At 36.3% G+C, this 18,668-nt stretch overlaps 1 protein-coding gene across 1 annotated transcript in view; it reads left to right on the top strand.

Annotated features, from left to right (window-relative positions):
• Window positions 1–12,739, top strand: part of LOC133803738 (RNA cytidine acetyltransferase 1-like) — a 32,597-nt gene extending 19,858 nt beyond the window's left edge. The window contains exons 9-26 of the mRNA XM_062241854.1: window positions 2,862–2,960; window positions 5,390–5,526; window positions 5,678–5,775; window positions 6,384–6,507; window positions 6,589–6,676; window positions 6,785–6,884; window positions 6,960–7,009; window positions 7,835–8,011; window positions 8,088–8,125; window positions 8,565–8,658; window positions 9,169–9,348; window positions 9,440–9,548; window positions 9,641–9,710; window positions 9,783–9,930; window positions 10,784–10,912; window positions 11,772–11,897; window positions 12,073–12,138; window positions 12,229–12,739. Of these exons, the coding sequence (XP_062097838.1) occupies window positions 2,862–2,960; window positions 5,390–5,526; window positions 5,678–5,775; window positions 6,384–6,507; window positions 6,589–6,676; window positions 6,785–6,884; window positions 6,960–7,009; window positions 7,835–8,011; window positions 8,088–8,125; window positions 8,565–8,658; window positions 9,169–9,348; window positions 9,440–9,548; window positions 9,641–9,710; window positions 9,783–9,930; window positions 10,784–10,912; window positions 11,772–11,897; window positions 12,073–12,138; window positions 12,229–12,399 (2,004 nt within the window). The 3' untranslated portion in view covers window positions 12,400–12,739. The remainder of the gene's footprint in view (window positions 1–2,861; window positions 2,961–5,389; window positions 5,527–5,677; window positions 5,776–6,383; window positions 6,508–6,588; window positions 6,677–6,784; window positions 6,885–6,959; window positions 7,010–7,834; window positions 8,012–8,087; window positions 8,126–8,564; window positions 8,659–9,168; window positions 9,349–9,439; window positions 9,549–9,640; window positions 9,711–9,782; window positions 9,931–10,783; window positions 10,913–11,771; window positions 11,898–12,072; window positions 12,139–12,228) is intronic.
• The last annotated feature ends 5,929 nt before the right edge of the window (window positions 12,740–18,668 follow it).

The raw sequence follows: 18,668 nt of genomic DNA on the forward strand, positions 1-18,668 counted from the left end.
ATGGGACTATCCTTGACAAAGATGCTGATATAGAAAAGACAATTGTTGATTTTTACTCCTCGTTGTATTCTTCGGTCCCTAGGAGGTGGAATGGTGTCGAAGGCATTTCTTGGGAGCCTATTCCCTCTTTCTTGTCCTCTCTCCTAGAGCGGCCTTTCTCGGAAGAGGAAATTCGTCGTTCAATTTTCGATTGTGATGGGTCTAAGGCTCCGGGTCCCGATGGATTCTCTTTAGCTTTCTATCAGGATAACTGGGATACGGTTAAGATTGATCTCCAAGCAGTGTTCGATGGCTTCTTTAAGGATGGGATTATTCATCGGAGGACCAACGAAACATACATTTGCCTAATTCCGAAGAAGTTGGATAGTTGTCGGGTGCGAGACTTCAGGCCAATTGGTTTGGTCACTAGCCTTTACAAGATTATTTCAAAGGTGCTGGCCGGTTGCCTTAGAGGAGTTCTCTCTGATACAATAGCAGAGACTCAAGGAGCTTTTGTAGAGGGCAGACAGATCTTGGATACAGTGTTGGTGGCTAATGAGGCAGTGGAGGAGTATCGGAGTAAAGGCAAGAAGGGTTGGGTTTTCAAAATTGATTTTGCTAAGGCTTATGATTGTGTCGACTGGGATTTCCTGGGATTCGTTCTGGATAAGAAAGGTTTTGGTGTAGCTTGGAGAAAGTGGATTCGGGGGTGTTTGTCTACTACTTCTTTCTCCGTGTTTTTAAATGGGAGACCGAGGGGGAAATTTAAAGGTTCTAGAGGTCTGCGCCAAGGTGATTCCCTCTCACTTTTCTTGTTTACCTTGGTGGTTGATGTTTTGGGTAGGATGGTGGATAAGGCCAAGAGCGTCTCAGCTTTGCGAGGTTTCAAAGTAGGGAAAGATTTGATGGAAGTCAGCCATCTTCAGTTCGCAGACGATACGATTTTTTTTGTGGCCGATAACGACTCCTTGTCAGCTCTGTTGGATATTCTGAAAGTTTTTAGCGTAGTTTCTGGTCTTTCAATTAACCTGCAGAAGTGCCAATTATTAGGGATTAACTTGGAGGAGGAGATAGTGAAGCTTCGTGCTAGGGAGATTGGGTGTGAGGTGGGTCAGTGGCCTATGAAGTATTTGGGTCTTCCTTTGGGGGATTCACCCCATAACAAAGGTTTTTGGGAGCCCGTGGTTTCAAGTTGTGCTAAGAGGTTGGATAGGTGGAAGTGTGCCTTCCTTTCTAGGGGAGGCAGATTGACACTTATCCAATCGGTTCTTTCTTCTATTCCGGTGTATTATTTGTCGCTCTTTCGTATTCCTAAGGGGGTCGTGGATGTGTTGGAAAAGCTGATGTGGGACTTTCTTTGGGAAGGGGCGGATCATTCTAAGTCGGATCACCTGGTCTCGTGGCAAGAAGTTTGTAAATCTCGGGATCACGGGGGCCTTGGGATAGGCAATTTAGATGCAAGAAATAAGGCTTTTCTCATGAAGTGGTTGTGGCGTTTTCCGATGGAAAAGAACACCTTGTGGCATAGAGTGGTGCTGAGTAGGTATGGGGGGGATGGAGGTTTTTGGGACACTGGTAGAGGCGGGAGGTTGTCTGTTCGTGGCCCGTGGAAAGATATTTCCTCCCTTTATGAGGAATATCTTCAGTTTGTTAGTTTCAGGGTGGGGAAAGGGGATCGTATCCGCTTTTGGGAAGATATTTGGATTAACGGTGTTCCTTTAAAGGATCAGTTCCCAGATTTATTTTTGATTTCGATGGCCAGCAATTGTTTGATTAGGGACATGGTGGTTATAGGAGGGGTTTCGGGCCTCCAAAGCCAGGGTTGGGATTTGCGTTTTAGAAGGAATCTGTTCGATAGGGAGGTCACCAGCCTATCTCAGTTATTACTTTTGTTAGAAAGGGTGGCTTTACCAGTAGTTTTAGAAGATCGGAGGGCGTGGTTACTCGATGGTAATGAAGTTTTCTCTTGCAAATCAGCCTTTTGGAGGTTAAGCTATGCTCAGTTGGGTTCTGTTCGGGAGTGGGGAAAGTCCTTGTGGAAAAGTGTCTCTCCTTCGAGAGTTAAAGTGTTTGCTTGGCTAGTTTTCAATGATAAACTTAATGTTCATGACAACTTGCAAAGAAGAAGACCCTATCATTGTTTGTCCCCTGCTCGGTGCGTTTGTTGTAAGCAGGCAGGGGAGTCCACTAGCCATTTATTCTTGGAGTGTGATTTCTCAAGAGAAGTGTGGGGAAAAGTCTTAGCTGAGTTTGATATTCTTTGGTGTATGCCCTCTAACTGTTCTCAATTGTTTCTCACAAAGTTAGGGGGCGGCAAGTGCGTTTCACGTCTTTGGCAAACTACCGTGCTGGCAACTTTTTGGGCCTCATGGCTAGAGAGAAATAACAGATTATTCGAAGATATGTCTAATTCTGTAGAGACTATTTGGGATAAGATAAAATTTTGGGTGGCTACTTGGGTGTATAGAAACAAATTTTTTGAGGGGTTCCCTTTTCTGACCTTATTAGAGATTGGGGCAACTTCTGGATTTAATTTTTGCTGTTGGGGTTAGTTGTGGTTTTTTTTGGCTGTTTTGTTGTTTTATTTGTAACCACGGTTTTCCTCCGCCTCAAGGGAGGGTTTTCATCTATTTGAGTTGAGGTCAGTCTTTGACCTCTGTCTCTTTTTCAAAAAAAGATTTCCAAATGACACTAATTTTTATGTCTCAATAAATATTGATTTTTTATTTTTTGATGGTTTGCCTTTAGAGTAGTTTTTAGATTTAATGTTTAATGCATCCACTGTTTCACGTTTATTTATTCTTTGAGCATGCATGGTTGAGAAGTGCCACTTGCCTACTTTTGCAAGGTTTACTGATATGGAACAATTTTTATACTTACAGGAACATATGGATTTTGATGTGGTGAAAAGCACCAACATTGAGTTTAAGAAAGCTACTGTACGGATCAATATTTACAAGCAGCACAGGCAAACAATTCAGGTTAGCTAATCTATTTTCTTATATAGGACATTGGATTTACATTTTTAAATATTTCTTGTTTCTGTGAGAATAAGTTCAGACTTATGATTTGTTTCAACGTGTTGCTATATGATTCATGCACCTATTGCTAAACACTAGAGATTGTCTTATTAGATTATATTTACCTATTGCTTAACACTAGATATTGTTCTTATTAGATTATATTTACAAGGCTATATCTTTTTTTATGAAAAAGAGACATAGGTCAAAAGACTGACCTTTACTCAAATAGTTGAAAACCCTCACTAATGGCGGAGGAATACCGTGGTTACAAAAACAACAAAAGAAAACAGCCAAGAAACCACAACTAACCCCACCCCCAAAAATTAACTCCAGAAGTTGCCCCAATCTCTAATAAGGTCAGAGAAAGTAACCCCCTCAAAACATTTGTTTCTATACACCCAAGTAGCCACCCAAAATTTTATCTTATCCCAAATAGTCTCTACAGAATTTGAAATATCTTCGAATAGTCTGCTATTTCTCTCAAGCCACAAGACCCAGAAAGTTGCCAAAACAGTAGTTTGCCAGAGAAGTGAAACTCGCTTGCTGCCCCCTAACTTAGTTAGAAACACTTGAGAACAGTTAGAGGGCATATACCAAAAAATACCAAACTTAGCTAAGACTTTTCCCCACACTTCTCTTGAAAAATGACATTCCAAGAATAAATGACTAGTGGATTCCCCTGCCTGTTTACAACAAACGCACCAAGCAGGGGACAAACAATGGTAAGGTCTTTTTCTTTGCAAGTTGACATGAACGTTTAGTTTATCGTTGAAAACCAACCAACCAAACACTTTAACTCTCGAGGGAGAGACACTTTTCCACAAAGACTTTCCCCACTCCCGAACAGAATCCAACTGAGCATAACTTAACCTCCAAAAGGCCGATTTGCAAGAGAATACTTCATTACCGTCAGGTATCCAGGCTCTCCGATCTTCTAAAACTCCCGGTAAAGCCACGCTTTCCAACAAAAGTAATAACTGAGAGAGACTGGTGACCTCCCTATCGAAAAGATTCCTTCTAAAACGCAAATCCCAACCCTGAGATTGGAGGCCCGAATCCCCTCCTAAAACCACCATGTCCCTAATCAAACAATTTCTGGACATCGAAATCAGAAATAAATTTGGGAACTGATCCTTTAAAGGGACATCGTTTATCCAAATATCTTCCCAAAAACGGATTCGATCCCCCTTCCCCACCCTGAAGCTAACCAGCTAAAGATATTCCTCATAAAGGGAAGAAATATTTACAAGGCTATTTCAATTCTTGCTTATGTAAATCACTTAGCTTTTGTGCCACTTGGGGCAAGCTCAAGTAGGGGTGGCAATTCGTGTTCATAGGTCGTGTTCGTGTCATGTCGATGCTCCTGTATTATAAGAAAATGCTTAACCCAAACCCGAGCCATTTATTAATGTTGTCGAAAACTAAAACCCAAACTTGACCTGTTTATAAACGGGTTGACCCGACATGACCCGTGTAACTCGTTTATATGAAAATTGTGTTAAATTTGGGTCAACCTATCAACCAATTAACCTGTTTATGACACGTTTAACACATTTATAACATATTTATGACTCTTTTAACATGTATAATATAAACAAATTAGCATATTTTCAAATTATGCGCCTATATTTTTAAATACAAAAATATGATAATTAAAAAAGTGTAATTTTAAATAGGTCATTAGCGGGTCAGTTTCGTGTTAAACATGTCAACCTGAACCTGACCTGTTTATTAAACGGGTTAGACATGTCAACCCAAAAATGACCCAAACCCGTTTAAGGTAAGCCCAAACTTGTTAATTTCGTGCGGGTTTCGAGTCGTGGTATCGTGTCTGGCTTGTTATGCCACCTCTAAGCTCAAGTGGTTGGGTGTGTGAGTGTGCGTGGGGAGGGGAACGGGTTCAAATCACCATTCTATCAAATTCACTTGGCTTTCATTAGCAAAATGTAAATACTTATATATGAGTTTCTTTCTAAATGGGAATGTTGGTTTGGATTTCTTTATGTTGTTTGCTTGATTATCAAAATGTTATTTTTGGTAGATGCACACAAGTCTAGCAAATTATTTTCCATATAGGAATCAGACAGTAAGAGCTTGCTTGTTAGGCTTTTTTTTTTTTTTTTCAAAGTGAAAGAATGTTGTTTTTTTTCTTAGGAAACTTATTGAGGAAATTCCCACACTTAAATTTTCACATTTAAAACAAAAGGGGAAAAAATGAAAATATTACCAAGTGAGCACTATGTTGCTCCTTGTCTAATGAAATTCCATATGCTAAAATGAATTATTTTATGAATTCTTGAACATCTTCTAAATTCCCAAATTAGGGTTGTAACATAGTGTTGATTGCTTATTCAATCAAGGATGTACTTTTCTGATATACATTGCAGTATATACAACCACACGAACATGAAAAACTTTCCCAAGTGGAGTTGTTGGTCATCGATGAGGCAGCAGCTATTCCATTGCCTGTAGTAAAGTCACTTCTGGGTCCTTATCTGGTCTTCCTTTCATCTACTGTAAATGGGTATGAATTTGGTTTATTAAGTTGCAGAATTTTATTAGTCTGAAGTTTCTTTTAGTACATGAATGGACTATTATCTTTATATTCTTTAACATTATAAGTAATTTATATACTTAATTACATAATTGTTTGCTTTTGTTTTGTCCTCTAAAAGCTACGAGGGTACTGGCCGATCTTTGTCCCTAAAACTTATTCAGCAATTGGAACAGCAAAGCCAGACATCAGCTCAGGCTGTAGAGGGTGCTCTTTCTGGTATTGTATGCTTTACCATGCTTTGTTTTTAAATTTTTACTGACAACATAAATAAACAATGCTCACGAGAATGTCTTGGCCTCGTTATTTATAACCAGGCTGCTGTGTATTTCCTATTTTTTGTTTGTTTTTCTGTTTTGTGGGGACCTAAATTTGGTGCTGAAACGTTACTCGAAGTAAATAAAGGGCATACATAATTGTAGTTCTATATAAGAAATCCTAGTTCTATCTTGTGTATCAAACATTGTTTAGTGTTGCAATACATAAATTTCAAGCCTGTGAGTAATTGTTACATAAACTATTACTGTTTCATCAGCTCAAGTCTTTATTATCCTGAAACTGAATATCAGTGGTTAATACCTAAGAGAGGTACTCAAATGGTCAGGCATGTGGTTTGCTCCCACAAGGTCTGAGGTTCAAGCCCCTCTTGGATACCTACATAGCAATTGCTATAGTTTCTTTTTCCCCAAATATTGTACGGTTAGGCGGGAACCTAGTTTCAAAAAAAAAAAAAAAGTTGGGTATTTTACAGAAAGAAATGGATCTGCTTTCTGGTTCGTGGTTCCTTCTCTTTCTATTTACAATTTATTCAATGTCTTTTATTGTAGGCCGTCTTTTCAAAAAGATAGAATTGAGTGAATCTATCAGATATGCATCTGGGGACCCAATAGAATCATGGCTTCATGGTTTACTTTGCTTGGATGCTACAAATTCAGTTCCTAAACTTAGTGGGTAAGGATAAGTCTTTAAAAGCTTCTAGGAGGTAAAAACCACTTTCATTTGACTAATTTACAACCTCCTTTTTGCAACTAGGTTACCTCATCCAAGTAAGTGCGAGCTCTACTATGTTAACCGTGATACACTTTTTTCCTTCCATAAGGAGAGCGAGTTATTCTTGCAGGTAAAAGTTCATCTCTCTTACTGTAATGTTATACTGTGAATATGCAACCATTGTTGCTGTCAAGTGCACAAAAAAATACAGATCATCTTATGCATTGTAATAATACAGCGAATGATGGCCTTGTATGTTTCCTCGCACTACAAAAACTCTCCAAATGATCTACAGCTTATGGCAGATGCTCCAGCTCACCACTTGTTTGTATTACTCGGTATGCTTTGTTTTTTTGAGCTGTTTTTGCTTACATCATTTTTTTTGGCTGGACTTTTACTAATTTGACATGCAGGCCCTGTTGAGTCAAAAAATCAACTTCCTGATATTTTGTGTGTCATTCAGGTTAGCATGTTTTTCTTGTATTTTTATTGCCTACCTGTTATCATTATTTTTGTTTCCTTAAGCAGAGTTCTTAATATTTCAATTCACTCTTGCTTATGAATCTTTAGGAAATTGCTTCTGTGGTTTTCTCATTAAATTTTCTAAGTTGTAGATCTTTTTCTCTGCTAAAGCAAATGTGAAGCGTTTTATATCTTTTTTTTTATCAGGACAGCTCAATGCTAATTTATTTATGCTATTTTTTATACTTGTTTTAATAATAACATTGTGATCTACCCATAAAATGGTTAAAATAGTCCCCTTTCTGTTGCCTTTTGTTTTGGTAAGAACTATAATTGGTTTTTATCTATTATTTGTGTATACTCCAAACTCATCAATTAGTAAAGTATTATCCTTCCTAAGTTTTAATAAATACTAATTAAACTTGCAAGGGTTTCTTTTAATTTATAATTATATTGATTTGTTTAAAATTTAATAGATTTATTACATTAATACTAAATTTTTAACACAGATATTCTTTCCCTCAAAACTTAAATAAACATTTATAAGTATACAAATCTATCCAGCCTCTTAGTACAACTTAGCGCCTAATGTAGGATAGTAGGACATAATCTAATACTATCCAATCCAATCCAACCTAAGTAATAGCCTAACCCAATCCATTCCCTTCCATGAGCCATATACTTACCAAGTTTGTAGATGATTTAAATTTGTCACTTAGCTTGAATGTTTAGACTGCACTTGAATAACTTCTTAACAATGCTGTCATATATAGGCAGATACATTTACACAATGCCTCAAGATTGCTGTTTTGTAATTTTTTCACAGGTCTGTCTTGAGGGGCAGATTTCCCGTGCGTCAGCGTTGAGAAGCTTAAGTACTGGTCGTCAACCTGCTGGAGACCAGATACCATGGAAATTTAATGAGCAATTCCAAGACACTGTTTTTCCAACTCTTTCAGGTGCCCGGATTGTACGGATTGCTACCCATCCAAGTGCAATAAAGGTTGTGCTGAGTTTTTGTGGTTGATTTTCCATCAAATGTTTCATAATTTTTTTAATGGTATTTTTGTTTTTTGCAGCTAGGATATGGTTCACAAGCAGTTGAACTTTTGACAAGGTATGATATTCACATTTTAGATCACTCTTTACTGCTGCATACTTAGACTCATTGGTAAACTTGCTCTGTTCTTGTTATTTTTTTAGCTCTTGTAACAATACCATTGACTGTAAGTTTACTACAAACAGAGTTACAGAACCGTCTTTGGGTTTAGTTTTGACTTACATACTTGTAAGTTGTAAGCATGAGAATGATCTGAGAAATAACAGATTACAACTTGTTTCGTTTTTATATATATATATAAATGTCGTTGGTAATAGAGGTACACACTGTCCTTTTTCTACTATTGCATTAATTTTGTAACTTAGTGATAATAATCTCAGTGATATTCTAGTTTGATTGATAGTTTGTCTTTATTTTTCATAAGTATAATAAATAATTCTCTTTAAATACTGTCAGAAATGCTTTTAGTTTAGAATAAAATATTTTTCTTCATCAGGTATTATGAAGGACAGTTTGCACCTATTTCTGAAATGGATTCTGAAAATGCTGTGGAGAAGACACCGGTCAGAGTCATAGAAGCAGCAAAACAGGTCTGATGCTATTAACACCTGTAATTAGTTTCTTTTGTTCTCATACATTTAATACTAATGCTATAGCTCATAGGGCACTTATCATTTTTGTAGTTTTCCTTTTCATGTAGTGGCATGTCTGTTTTTGTATTTAAGTATTTAGGTATATCATATGTACCTTATAACTTTCTTTTGTACCTATAACTTGGAGTGAGAAATATTAACAGAAGTTTTACAAAGGAGGATAATATTTTCTGATTCAATGGTGTACACTGGTAATGGCCCTAACTGATGGGACAAATATTCCAAGAAAAGAAAATTTAAGGTGTAAAACTTAAACACGGTGCTGGTTTTATGAGTAATATCTGGTTTACAAAGGAGGATAATATTTTCTAGCAAAATGACCCACTTTTCATCCTGAACAAATATTCCTTATTGGTTTGCCATTTGGGTTATTTCCTTAGTCATTATGGTTTCCATTTATTGTTATATATCTGAGAAGCATTTCTGATTTTTGTTCACCCTGTATAGGTTTCATTGCTAGAAGAAAACATACAACCAAAGAAAAAGCTTCCTCATTTGCTAGTTCATCTTCGTGAAAGGAAACCAGAGAAGCTTCACTATATCGGCGTCTCCTTTGGGCTTACCTTGGAACTTTTTCGCTTTTGGAGAAAACATAAGTTTGTTCCGTTTTTTATTGGCCACAGTCCAGTTAAGATGAAACTTCCATATGTTCTCTTTTATGTCATTACTATATATTTGTTATGGAGGTTTGAAATGCTATTATCTTTTAATGGAATAGAGTACCGTGACTGGTGAGCATTCCTGTATGGTCCTGAAACCTTTGAACAACGATGATATTGAAGCTAAGGGATCAGATGAATATGGCTTTCTTGGACCATTTTACCAAGGTGTCTCTATTGTTTCAAAGATTAGTATTTTTAAATTTTCCTCGAGTTGTTTGTTTTTGGTTCTCAGTGTGATACCTGTTGGTTACACACAGATTTCAGGCTAAGATTTAGTAATCTACTGAGTCATACTTTTCGTTCAATGGAGTACAAGCTTGCTATGAGGTTAGTGTTGAAGTTAACTTCTGTAAGTTGCATGCTCATTGTTCAAGGTGCTTATACTTCGTAGTATCACAGCATTTTGGAACCAAAAATCAAATTCATGGAGCCAGATTCAGGGACGTCTACCTTAGATGGATTTGTAACCTCAATTGAAAGAGTGTTATCACCTTATGATCTGAAGCGGTTGGATGCTTATACCAGCAATCTTGCTGACTATCACATGGTAAGATCTTTAGAGACAATTGGTATTTGTTTTGATTACATAAATTTCTAAAATATGATGTAAATATTAGGCCATGATATTAGCATTTTCAAAATTAAACAACTTCCTGATCTTGCTATGAGAGGGTAACATTCAGATTGACCTCAATGCATCAATTTGGTAGTACTGTAAAAACACCTTTATCCAATGTTCAAATCTAAAGAGCTACATAGTTCTACCTGGTGGTTCATGAATGCAAACGTGGGAGGATAATCTAGTGATAACAAAATAATTTAAATCAAACCATATTTGCTATCAATTCTCTTGGCTTTTTTTTCAGATGGCTTTTGCTTAAGCAATAGAATAATTTAATTTGTGTTTGGAGACTATAGCTTTTAGAATAAAACTATGGCATTTGACTTGTTATTTAGAAACAAAAGGGTTGAGTTTTCTAAAATTTTAGCTATACTCTTGTGCATTTTTTATTTGGTGGTCCTGATGCCACCCCCTCCATCCACTCTCTTCACACTGTATCCCTACTAGAATTTATTAAAAAACAGTTGACTGTTTAAACTCTGTTTTGGGCATGGTAAATTATTAGGAATTTCCCGAAAACTAGTAGGATGTCTGCTATAACTACAATGTATAACGTCATATAAAAAAATTTGTGCCAAAAATAGAGATGCTCCTACCAATAAGGGCTAAACTAGCACCCCTAGTATAGAATTTCCCTATACTATATATATAGATTCTAAAACTAAAATATAATATTCATTCAAAGATTTAAGAGCCTTAAAAAAGTGTTGGAAGAGTTTGAACCCTGCAATAAATAATTTGGTATGTAATTTATGACGAAATGTTTTCTGTTTTGCAGATTTTGGATCTAGTTCCAAAGCTCACTCGCCTGTATTTCCACGAGAAACTTCCTGTTTCATTATCAGCTGCCCAGGCTTCTATTTTGTTATGCATTGGTTTGCAGAATCAAGACGTCTCCTACATTGAGGTTTCATTTTTTCCTTTTGATCTTTCATGTTGTAATTGGCAGAGTATATTGTACTATTTTATACATGCATATGCACACAAACTCATAGAAAATAATGGATATCTTCTGAAAATTATTATTATTCCTATCCATAAGGTGCAAAGATGACTCTAATTAATCATTCAATGAATTCTTAGAGAAGTTATCTTTGTGATCGCTAGGACAGTCTTCAAGTCTTTTTCGTTAGATCTACTAATAAGTAATATTGTGCTTATTTCTACATCATCATTTCATTAAATTAGAAATTAAACATGAAAACTTCATTGGTAAAAGAGTAGACTAGAAACACAGGAGGTCGAGGTGTCCACTGGCTTTAAACTACAAGGACAACTTCAACTAATGTAGAAATGCTCAGATTTATTTGAATTGAGATTTTCAGAAAGTTGCTATTTGATTTGTTATCAAGTTTTGTTGAGTTAAATTAAAAAATAAAAAAATTGTTAAGTTAGGAGCTTGTACAAATATGTTAGACCCAGGTTTTTAGGTTATCTCTTTTTAAATTCACTAATGTAGAATTGAGTTAAGCTGAGTTTATAAAAACTCTTGAAATGTGTTTGGTTACTTAGTGATGTGGATGTATCCTTAACGGGTTAGCTAAATCATCTTCAAATTGGATTTGTCAAGCTTTAATGATCATGTTACTTTTCATTATTATTATTATTTTAAAAAATTTGCTTGTATATGCATTTATTTGTCAAAGTCGGATATAGTAGTCGTATGTGATTTCTGATTTGTACATTATCCCGATAGCCTTTCTGGATGATGGGATTCAATGGGGTCTACTACTAGCATTATTATTAATTTGACTCTTGCATTACAGAGAGAGATGGGGCTGGAGAGGCAACAAATATTGTCACAATTTATAAAAGCTATGAAAAAGTTCCACAAGTATCTCGACAGAATTGCATCCAAAGAGATTGAATCAAGCATGCCTCGACTAAGTGAAGTGAGTTAATCTGGAATTCAATTTTTGCAGTTCTATGTTTACTTCTTTCTCCCCCTTTTGATGTTGGATTAATTAAAAGAATAAAAAATTGGTATGGTGTGAATGTTTACATATCTACTTGCATAAGTTTGAGTGATATATTGAAACTTGTTTAACATGTTGGTTTTGCTTTCAGATTGCGATAGAGCCGAACAAGGTTTCTATGGAGCGTGATCTTGAAAAAGCTGCCAGGCAGGCTGAGGTAGGCTCTGCTTTTCTTGCCCGTTCTCTTCTTTTTCTTTCCTTTTGTCGATACCCAAAGAATTAGAGCTAAATTTGATTCTGTTTACAGGAGGATATGAAAACTGATTTGAAAGGAGTGATGGATCCCGAGTTGCTGGAACAATACACCAATGGAGGTACAAAGTCCAGTAAAAATAAGACAGAAAGTAATAGTGGGAAGAAACGAGGTAAAAGTTATCAAGGATCCAAATCGAACAAGAAAAAGAAATTCCAACATTAACGACAAGAGAAGGCTCTGCGGCATATATGAAATGAATTATCCACAAAATTTTGACCCGATGCTCTACTTTCACTGAATCTGTTAAGCTGTTAATGTTATTTATTTTTTACAATTGTTTTTTACTGAATCTGTTAAGCCGTTATACCCCATCTTCTGAATAATGTTAACATTTTTTTCCATGTTTTAAATATTTTCCCCTTTATTTATCTTGTTAAAAGCACTAGTTTTTTTTTTCTTCTCACTCCTTTTTAATTATTTATATGTATCTTTATGTAAATTAACCTAAATATTCTTACATAATTTTAAATAATAAATTATATAACAATATTACACTCGTACAGTTAAATTGAATTCAAGAAATGGATTATTATTTTAGTTATATTTGTGGCATACATATTTAATGTTTTTAATTTTATACACTTGTATACTTAATTTTTTTTGGTCGGCAAAAATACTGAATGTTAAATTTTCTTCACTTTCATAACTACCAGTTTTGTTAAATATATCTAGGACTGACTGGATAGCATGTGTCACTCTACTATTTGTCAACATCTGAGGGGAAAAAAGCTTCATTTTTCATCAAGTTTTCAATGGTCAAACCAACTTTAAAATGCCCCTTTTAGCTAGAGCAGATTCAATCGCTTGTGCAATTCCAAGCTTTGAAATAACAAGCCCCTCATCATTTCCACTCCCTTCAGCCAAATCTTCGTACGAGTCCACATCAATGGCGAACTTATTCTGCAAAATTGCTGAGGCATGATAATCCAATCGCCCAAATTTCGTGTGGAAGCTTCTAATGTGGAAACCGTATGAGCTCTCTCATTGAAGCACCCTGGTATTAGAGAAGGACTTAGCCTCATCACCGGCACCACCATTTCTGGATACAGTAGTGTTGACCGCAGATGTGGCGGGGGCAGCGATTGAGTGGTGGCGGTGGCGTAGCAGGGTCTCAATGGCTGTGAGACTCCATCTACGTGGGGCGATGGTCAACATATTCTCTCCAATTTAGGGTTAGGGTTTGTTTTCATTTTTTATTATTTAAATTTTATTTTTAATTATTTTTCTTATTTTTAAAATCAATTAATAATATTTCTTTAAAAAAAATCATGATGTAGACGAATAGTAGAGTGACACATGGCATCCAATCAGTCACAGTTGTATTTAACGGAGCTGGTAGTTAGGGAAGTGGGGAAAACATAACGTTCGATATTTTTGCCAAAGAAAAAAAAGAGTAAGTACATAATTGTATAAAACCGAAAATATTAATTATTTATACGGCAAATACATTTTTTTACATAACAATGTATAATGTAGTTACATGTGACCTCTTACAAATTTTTAGGAAATTCTTGATAATTTAAGATAATGAAATCAAGATTTAAACAGTCTGATGCACGAGCACATAAATATTGAAACAAGTACGTGTGCAACAAACTGTTTAAATCTTGATTTTGGCATCTTAAATTATTCAGAATTTCTTGAAAATTTGTAGGAGGTTCCCTGTAACTACATTATACATCGTCATATAAAAACAATAGAGTTGCAACTTATCCATATATCGAAAATATATAAAAATATTTATGGATAGTGACTAAAAACAATTACTACCCAATAATTTTTCTTATACAAAATATATAATTAATATAAAGTATAAAGTGGGGGAAAATATTGTTAAAAATATGTGAGTATTTTAAAAATGGGAAAAATACACTATAAATATGTAACGTCCCAAAATTCCTAATAAGACTTAGTGCCTTGATTAGGAGCCCATGAGGGCAATATTGGAATATTATGTGTTCATATGTGAATTAATTGAATATTTAGATGATTATGTGAATTGCATGGGTTATATTACTATATGACTGATTATGCATGTTTAAGTATATTAAATGTGTGATATAGACACGCTTTTATTTAAATGGGCATATTTGTAATTTTGACCTGTTGATGGCATATTTGTAATTATATGATTGAGACCACATTATTATGTGGATATACTTGAGATATTCGGGAGGAAAGGACCGTACTCGAGGTCGTCCTACACTATTTAATCAGGATCTGAGGTAAGAAAACTACACCTGGTCTGTGTTTGGGGCTTGGCCAGGTTATAGAACATGGTTATAACCATGCTGAGAATGTTTTATTAAACATGTCGATTGCACTGTGCTTACCTGTGTTAAGTAATGACTGTTTATTTGTATGCTTGATTGGAAAGCTTGGCTTATAAGTCGATGATTTATCCATGGTATTTGATTAAAAGCTTAGCTTATTAGTCGAGGATATATATATGGTTAAAACACTCGGCTTATAAGTTGAAGGTTTACAAGGCTCGACTTATAAGACGATGGTTTATAAGGCTCAGCTTATAAGTCGAGGGTTTAAAGACTCGACTTATGAGTCAAGGGTGGCAATAGCGTGCTGAACGCCAACTGATGTGGTGAATCTAACTAGGAAGTGTGATATACGCTTGAACGACCCTATGGTTGCCTGAATAATAAGCGCCATGTAACGTCCCAAAATTACCTAATAAGGCTTAGGACCTTGATTAGGGGGCCAAGATGGCAATATATGGATTTATATGCTTAGTGTTATATTTAATTGTAATTATGTGGATTATGTGATAATATGACTAGTTGTGCATGTTTAGAGATATTAAATATGCATGTGGGCATGTTTCTTATTAGAAGGGAAATCTTGGTAATTTGGTCCGCTACGGGCATAATTGTATATTTATGTGATATATGTGTGAGACCACATTATTATGTGGGTTTATTTGAGTTACTCGGCACGAGGCGATCCTAGGGAGCAAGTTAGCGGGAGAGTCACAACTGGGCTCAATACCCGACTCGGGGTGAGTCGAGGGGTATTTTAGGTATTAGGCATTTAATTAGGGTTATCGGGTAATGGAAATGAATAATTGGAGATATATTTGAAGTTAGTGAGTTTAGGAGGGGATATTGGGAAATTTGACCATTTTTCCCTCGGGGACGTTTTTAGTACGTCAAGCCTCGGGATTAACTTAAGTCATTTAAGCCTAAGAAAACAAAAGGAAACACTTAGAAGCTGCCACTTAATCGACTCTTTCTCTCTCCATTCACTCTCTTCATCTCAAAAACTTTCTCAAGCAAACCTTTGAAGAATTAAGCAAATTTCTAGCTGAAACTTGGAGAATTGAAGTCTAAACTTTGGGAGTTAGCTTTACTGCAGCTTGTGGGGTTAATCATAAGTGGAGGTAAGCTCTAGACCATGATTTTACTATTGAAATTATGTGTTTCTATGGCTGTTTTAGTGTGTTCTTGAACCATCTAGCTTATGAATTGAATTGGTGATTTAATGGGTTTTGGGATTGAATTTTTGTTGGGTTTTATTGCTGGAAACATGTTAGAACTATTGTGGTAATTAAATTATGGTTTTGGAGTGAATTTGGGTTAGTATGGAGTGGATTTGGCTGCTGAAAATGGATGAATTCCTGGGTTCAAGGGGCCAAATCGCGGCTGTGTTCTTGTGAAGTCGTGACTTAGCTTGAGCCCAGGGCCTTGGGGAAGCCTCTGCTTGGGGAGCATGCCGCAACCCATTAGGGCAAGTCGCGGCTCGTGCCTCTTGACAGAAAGGAGGGGCGCGCCACGGCCCACAAGGCTAGATCGCGGCCCGCCTGGGCATTTTGGCCTTGGGGAGTTTGTTTTAAAAGGGAACCTTTTTCTTAGGGCTCGGGATCAATTCCACTACCCGGTTTAGTGGAACTCGAGGCCCCGGAGGCTAGGACTCGATCTGGAAGCCTTTATTCAATCATTGTTGATGGAATCCTATTTTATGATTGTGACTAGGTTACTGCTAGGGGCTCGGAACCGGGATCGTGCTCGAGGGTCGTTCTTATTTATGCTTACTCGGATCTGAGGTAAGAAAATTGCACCCTATACATGGTATATGTGATTAGGGCTTGACCCGATTGTTATCAATTATTATGATTAGGGCTTGGGCCCCAAGAACATTTATATTTAAGCTAATGCTTCATATGTTGGTCGATACTTGCTTAAGTGTTCTATAATTTTTGTATGCGTAAGGTGGTTAGGGCATGGGGCCCCGTTAAATAAGTATGATTAGTATCGTGAGAATGGTTATTCGATGGTGTTATGTGATTAACACGCATGCATGATTATTTGTTGGGATATGCCTATCCATAACTGTTTCTGTATTATGGTCTATATTCCTGGATCAGGGCTTGACTTATTAGTCAAGGACGGCAATAGCGCACTGCGCGCTGGTCGAAAGGCTTAGGCCTGAACCAGCAACATATTATTACGTTGGCTGACCCTATGGTCGATGAAATATTAAAGCGCCAGGTACGCTAGACTAGCTCTATGGCTAGTTACTCAAGGCTAAGGGAAAAAGCCCCAGGTGACTCTATGGTCACGTAGCTTGGACTTAGGGCCTCGGGATTGACTCTATGGTCAATTGTTTAGGGCAGCGGCCCCAAATTGATCCAATGACCACTTGTATTTAACTGAATGACTATTAATGTAGGTTATTGTTATTGCTGGACGTGCTAGATAAGTATCTGGAAGTTTACATTATCTGTTTATGCACATGTTGAGTTTTCTTGCTGAGCCTTGGCTCACGGGTGTTTTGTGGTGCAGGTAAGGGAAAAGGAAAGCTTGACTAGCCATGAGTTGGAGAGCTTCGGTGGCGATGTGTACATATGCGGCTGCTCGACCACCACGGCCGGGGTTATCTCAAAGGAACTAGGGTTATAGGCCTGTTTTTGCCGCTTAGGCCGGCTGAATGTAATTTTTGATGAATATTCACTTTTTTTTATAAAAAAAAAAAAAAAGCTAGTTGTAATGTTTTGGGATCCCATGTTTGCATGAAACTTTTTATATAAAAGTCAATGGTTCTTTTGACCAAAAATTTTAACCCTAACCCTTGACATTAACCTTAGTTACACATTTTAAACCAAATGACTTGGTTAGCAAGTTTGACACAATTTTAAGTACATAGTGTAACAGTCCTGGATTAGGAGGACGTTACACGCCAAGTACGCTTGACCAGCCCTAAGGCTGGTTATATAGGGAATTGGGCAATGGGCCCTAGCCCTAGCGTGGCTTTATACACTTATCTAGATTGATTGCATGTACGAGTAGGGTTATTACTGCTAGGCATGCTAATTGTGATTATGTGATATGATGATTTACTGCTTATGAGGATGATTATGTTTTCTTGCTGAGCATTGGCTTACGGGTGCTAAATGGTGCAAGTAAAGGAAAAGAAAAGTTGGGTCAGCCATGAGTTGGAGAGCTTCAGGGGCAGAGTGTACATATGTGGCCCGCTCGATCACCACGACCGAGGGTATCAGTTGGAACTAGGGTTGGACCATGATTTTGCCGCTTAGGTTGGCTTTTGTATTCATTTTGAGTTTGTAACAACTTTAAACTCTGATGGGATCTCATGTATTGCACTCAAACTCTTTTAATGAAACGGTTGACTTTTGACCAAAATTTTTAGTACCTAAACCCGTGGTTAGTTTCAATTACATGTTTTAAGTCCAAATGACTCGTTTAGCGAGTTAGCACTATTTAATTACACAGTATAACGGTCCTGGATTAGGAGGACGTTATGAAATATATGTAGTTTTCGATTCTTTACACTTGTATACTCAATTTTTTTTTTTTTTTGAAAAACTACCTAACATCATGTTTTGGGTGAGTTCAAATGCAAATTGAAGAGGCTAGGCTCGGCCATGGGAAGCTCAAATGTGGGTTAGCCATTACTGGTAGTGTAAAAGAGAGAAGGTGAGGGGGAGAGATAGATTGGAAATAGATGAAAAGAAATTAGGTTTTTTTTAATATGGTTTTATATTAATTTTTTGTTTTTGTTTTAATATATTATAAAAAATTTATATACTTTAATTAATTTTTTATTATTTTTAAATCAATAAATAAGTCCATTCAAAAAAATAAGAAGTGGACCAATAATAACAGCATAACACCTGTCGACATAGTCCAAGTAATACCTAACGGAACATGTAGTGACAAAATAAAAACTTTGTGATTTTTCGTTAGAAAAAGTTAATTTGAGTATATAAATATAATAAATTGAAAACTACATGTATTTAGGATTTTATTTTGGAATAGAATTTGATCGAGAACATGTAAAAACATCAATCGAAACTCTTTTTTTCATTCCAACTAGAACTTTTTTATTCATACATATTGACGTCTTGAAGATGAAATACATAATTTATTATTTCAAATCGTAACTAGCCAGCATTGTTT

The sequence above is a fragment of the Humulus lupulus genome, chromosome 1 (assembly GCF_963169125.1).
Source record: "Humulus lupulus chromosome 1, drHumLupu1.1, whole genome shotgun sequence".
Lineage (NCBI taxonomy): Eukaryota > Viridiplantae > Streptophyta > Magnoliopsida > Rosales > Cannabaceae > Humulus > Humulus lupulus.